Below are 5,877 nucleotides of genomic sequence, written 5' to 3' on the forward strand. Positions count from 1 at the left end.
TATATATATATATATATATATATATATTGTGGTCCAATTGTCCTAGCCATCAACGAAAGATGTCGGAACCATGGCCCTATAATTCCAGCCCCCGAGCAGTGGAATTTCAGCTTTCTGGTTGGGGCCTGGCCAGTAGTGATTATAAATTCCACCCACAGAACATGAATTAAGTTCTGGGTGAAGAGCATACCTGTTCTGGATGTTGTGCGGTTCCTCCAGGCACTTTCTGTATGGATAATGCCCTCACTGCCCCTCCACCTTCTCAATGTAGGAATCTAACTAGTGTGAGTGGAGGTATGTTTTGGAAGTTAACGTTTTCATAAATTGAAAATGTGTTTGCAATAATACTTACTTCGCTCACACTCATCTCTAGTTCTGTGCCACTGGAGAAGCCAATATGGATAGTTCTCCATTGGATTTGTGTAATCCTTCAAATATGAGACCAAGTGAACATACCCTTGATTGAGAAGTACAGTTGGGGGTGTTACCTGAAAGTGTAGCAAAGGCCACTTCTCTGCATTATAAACCAAGCCATTCCTGGTTGGGTTTTGTGTTCTCTTCGAGAAGCAGGTCTGAGATGTAATTTATCTGTACGTGATTATTCTGGTATCTCACCTGAGTGTTTCTCCAATATCTAACAACATTACTTATTGCTATAGCCACACTACACAATCATGCTCAGCTTACTACCTGTAATATAGTGGCTGGTCAAGCAATCTTACATTCTGCCCACCTATGCAACAATTTAGCACCTCATAAAAGATTCCTTTGACAATATCTTTTGCTCTACCACTTCTGTTATGCAGAGTATTCCCTGCTTAATGTGGATGTGGTCTCCCACTGATTGGTGTCCCACTAGCCACCCCCTCCCAGTGGGTTTTTCTTTTGTGATGCTCTTTTTCTAGAAAAAACTCATCTTTGTAAGTTCCTTATCTGCTCCAGTCCCTCCATTTTTAATGTGGAATTATATTTCTTTGTTGTACTTAGGGGGTAAGTAAATGTTTTTGAAGTTAACATTTTCCTTACCTGAAAATGTATTTCAAATAGATACCTACCTCTCTCTGCACACCCTCTATTTTACCTTGTCAAGAATGAGCCTTTGTTCAAATTCTAATGGCTATGGAGATTGCTATGCATGGAGGATGTGTCACCTTCCTATTGGTGGAGAGCTATAGTCTTGTGATGATTACTTCATAGGCGGTGCAGCACACGTTAATATGTATAGAGATAGGAGCTTCATTCAAGGCTTGTAACATGTGCAAAAATCATCATGACACTGGTGTGAGTAATAGCTTTTTATTGTGCACAGGTAAGTATCTATCAGAAATATATTTATATAGTTTCATGTATATTAGTATTTTATTTCTTCATATGTAGTTTACAAATATCTGAAACAATTGTGTTTGAGGTTAATTTATCCCGTGATGTATAATTTCCAGTCGAAGTGCCAAAGACAGATATACACATGAGGAGAAGAAAGAAATAGAAAACATGCAGCAGGATGCTTATAAAGAGTTAAGACAAGCTGCTGAGGCTCATAGACAGGTGTGATAATTTTCTAAAAACAAGCATAAAGTTTTCTTCGTACCTTTGACATCTTTTGGACACAGCTTGTTTCATAAAATGTCTCTATACTTAGATGTTCTTAATTGTTTTTTTTTTTCAGAATAGACTGTGTTCATATAAATTATGTCAGATTGTAGAGTTATCTGTGCAAACAAATTTTTAAAAGTAAGGTGTTTTCTTATGGAAATGTATTTATATTTAAAGTAACAAAATTAGAAAAGTAATTGTCAAAGTTATTATATGTTTGGAGAGATTGACTTTGAGTGTATATAATGTCATTGTAAAAATAATAAATGAAGGAATTGTAAAAATACAAACCATTAATAAAATGTGAAACTTAATTATACTAGATAGTCACATACATAATATGTGTACTTGTAATTTTTTTAGTACCATGTAAACAGAACATAAGAACCTTGTATTTAATTAACTTTATTCATTGCCAGGTAGATTTTAAGTTTTTCCCTAAGTACATAGATTGCTCTGATCATACGTTAATATTTATTTACCAGTACTATGGATCTCAGTGTCTTAATTAATTTTGCAATTATATCACTTGTTTATTACAGCTACATATACAAACTGTTGTTTAAAAAATAATCACTTTGATTTTTTTTTCAATGTTTAGTCTTACGTAAATTATCTGCTTCTTAGACAAGACAGTACATGCAGAAAATCATCAAACCTGGGATGAAAATGATTGATATATGGTAATTGTTATTTTTGTTTTTCTTATTAGAATTTATATACTGCCCTGCCAAAACATGGAGTGGTATTCATAAAGGGTGGTGGATATTCTAGTTCTTACAGACTTGATGCAGTGTAGAACAACTCTTTGTCTTAAATACTTGCCATTATTGTGCAAAGCATGCTCTCAACTAAATTCCAGTATGTTTCTGGTGCAATATATCTCCAATATTATTTAGAAGACATCACCACTTAATGATGAATGGAAAGCAATGGGTTTGGTTTAATCTTTCAAATTAGCCCATCTACATGATCTGAAAGATGCTCTATATGTTTAATATCTGGTCAACCATTCCGAGGTTTTGATATTTTTACTTTGAAACCAGCCATGGGTTGTAAGTGCTTTGTGTCAGGAAATATCTTTTCAAACAAGACACTAACCTCATGATAAAAAAACTCCCATGCATTTGACATTTATTTAACATCTCTAGATATATATGAATAATCTGTGTTTTCTTAGTAACTTTATAGCTGATAAACATTATGATACTAAAGGGGAAAAGAAATTTGAGCAGCACTTCTGCAATAAATAATGTTGACATTTTGAGTATGATTTTAATAGCCTTAAAAATTATATAGTCTTGGAAATATGTTCTAATTCTAAGAGCATTTGTAACATGCAAGTTTATCCATATTATTTTACAGATAAAATTATAAAACATTGTTTCACTAAGATAGGGTAATTACCTTTATATTATATTACTAATGGTGAAATATCATAATCCTTGATCTAGTTTTGCTTGCCATGTCAAGCGGTTGTTAATAATAATTTGTATAGAAATTTTTATTACTTGTCCCAGGCTTATGATCGATAGATTTTTTCAAATCCTCTATTAAAGGTTTTTCATTACACATTGAACTCAATAAAAATGTAAGGCATATTCACCTGCTTACTAGAATTCTTGTTTATTTCTGAAATTTAGTGATGGTATGTAACAACTTTTTAAAATATACATCTTATAATGTTTGATTGCTTTAATCTTAGAAATAATAATTTTAAAACTTATTTTGATAAAGTATTTATGGTTAACAATATCACTTAGTGAACAGCTGGAAAGTACAGCCAGAAAACTTATTGGCGAGAATGGACTAAAAGCTGGTTTGGCCTTTCCAACAGGCTGTTCCCTAAATAACTGTGCTGCACACTACACTCCTAATGCTGGAGATGAAACTGTTCTTCAGGAAGATGATGTTTGCAAAATTGACTTTGGAACACACATAAATGGTAATTATTAGTATTGACAAATAGTAAAATTTAGTGAATAGGTAATTGAGAAAGAACCATTTCATTTCTGTGTTAAAAAATTTCTTATCCATATGCTACTCATCAAAATAGTTATTTGATAAAAGTCTGTGTTTCTGTTTATAATTGGAGAACCTGCCAGTTGGCACCAAACCTACAGAAAAGCTGTGTGTAATTTTTGGCACTTTTTTTTTTTTAAAGGCTAAGAAAATTATCCTTTACCATGAGGAGTCTTTGAAGGTTTAAAATCCCATTTTATAAAAAGATAATATTTGTATTTAATAAAGCCACTATTATTTTATTTGGTATTTTTGAATTGCTCAAATGTATATAGATATAATACTAAGATTTTCTTGAATATTTCAGGTCGTATTATTGACTGTGCTTTCACTTTGGCATACAACACAAAATATGACAAGTTGTTAGAAGCTGTAAGGGATGCTACTAACACTGGAATTAAGGTAGCAAAATATATACTATTATCAAAAATTTTCTCTGATTAGGCTACAAGGTATCTTGGTTTTTATTAGCAAAAGTAAATGCTTTGTTGAATGCATAGTGTGTAGAAATACAATTTGCATCATGAAAAACTTCTGGAATTGACTCAGTTTTTTGTTATATATAAGTGTGTGTCTTTTTGATAATTGTAATAGTTGTTATTCATTTAAACCTTTGTACCAATTTCAACATACAATGTTTTTGAAACAAACTTAGGCTAGGCATCACAACTTTTTCAGTATAATAAAACTGAATTACAAAAAGGGTAATATTTGAAGAAGAAAAGTTACACCTAAGGTAATTTCACATTACTTTACACACTATTGTGTTTGAGTATGTTATATTAAAATGATTTTGGAGTTTTACCGTATCCTTATATTCCATGTCACCATGTCTGGTCGTGTTCTATCTGACAACCATGCATCTTGAGAATAGCTCTGCAACATAGTATCCATTGCAAAATGATTTATTGTAAGGCTTATGTTTAAAGCACACCCCTTCTCCTTGCAGCTTTCCATAATCCATCTGTTGTATGAGAACAATGGTTTCCCAGCACCTGTTTCAACTTTCTGATAACACAGAAATCCATAGATACTGCATTTAGCATCTTGACCAGTATATCTTTATATGGAATAGCATGAATATCCATTTCATTCTGCAGCTGCTTTAGGTTTGTGACTGTTGTTGAACTGATATGTTGTGGAAAACAACTTGTGTACATATGACTTGTCACTTTTCCAGACAAGGATTTGTTGATTATGTTACATAATGTTGCCTAGGGCATGTAGATGACTTTTGGCACTGATCTTTATGTTACTCACTCATGAATACTCACCTATTACAAAATGCCATACTTTGCTTACCATGACAAGGATATGATTTGTTTCAGGTTTCTTTATGTATAGTCTAGTGCCCTAAGTTGATCCGTATTCCTTTACTTTTCAAGGCCATGAAGTACAAGGGATATCCCTGTCTTGGGAATTCTCAGTCCTTGGTTGGAACACATTTTTTAGAGTATGAGTGTACGAAAATTTTACATCAGAAAGGGCTGTCATACCCTTCTCAAAAGCGATAAATATATTGGGTAGCATCACACTACCCATGGAACACCAAACAATGTGAGAATGTAGCTGTAATACATGCTGTACCACCATGGAATTATATTGGCTGTGGTTCTCACATTACTTGATGACTTGCATCGTTTGTTACAGAGAATCCTATTTAGTTAGTGAATGGCAACAGAAGTAAAGGAAAAGGTTATAAAAAGTCCATAGAACTTACAAGAACATTAATAATGACATTGAAATCTCTATTTAAAATCATATTATACAAACAAAATTTTCTTTGTAGTTGCTGCTGTTTTGTGGTAAATGATTACATTAAATTACTTCATTTACCTGTCTGCCAGAGTTTTTCTGTTGAGTTGTTGGAAAGACATCTTCTAACAAAAGAAAATACAACTTCAGATAAAGCATCTGAAAGCAAAAAATGGGAAAGAGCAGTGTTTACTGTGTTGAAACAATATAAATTTGATTAGTGGTGCAGAGAAATTAGATGTAAAATTTAATAAATACATCGTCAGGATGTGGATCTGTAGGTGTGCTGATTTAATGGCTTCAAAAATATAATTAAATCATTTTACATACTAAATTCAAGTTTTTAAAGAGAATATGGAAGTGCTCTTTTTTGTATAAACAAGAGTATTAAAATTATGAATTTTATAATGAAGTAGGGATCCTGCTATGAAAAGTAATACAAACAAGAATTAAACCACAATCAAAAATTTTTAAAATTTAATCCTTTGGTCTACAGGGAAGTGTATA

The 5,877-nt window shown here is 32.4% G+C and overlaps 1 protein-coding gene across 1 annotated transcript in view; it reads left to right on the forward strand.

Moving 5' to 3' along the window:
• LOC106472463 (methionine aminopeptidase 2-like) overlaps positions 1 to 5,877 on the forward strand; it is a 25,189-nt gene that overhangs the window by 9,010 nt on the left and 10,302 nt on the right. The window contains exons 3-6 of the mRNA XM_013933118.2: positions 1,440 to 1,545; positions 2,221 to 2,276; positions 3,357 to 3,538; positions 3,923 to 4,017. Coding sequence (XP_013788572.1) covers positions 1,440 to 1,545; positions 2,221 to 2,276; positions 3,357 to 3,538; positions 3,923 to 4,017 — 439 coding nt within the window. The remainder of the gene's footprint in view (positions 1 to 1,439; positions 1,546 to 2,220; positions 2,277 to 3,356; positions 3,539 to 3,922; positions 4,018 to 5,877) is intronic.

Source organism: Limulus polyphemus, unplaced genomic scaffold, assembly GCF_000517525.1.
Source record: "Limulus polyphemus unplaced genomic scaffold, Limulus_polyphemus-2.1.2 Scaffold120, whole genome shotgun sequence".
NCBI lineage: Eukaryota > Metazoa > Arthropoda > Merostomata > Xiphosura > Limulidae > Limulus > Limulus polyphemus.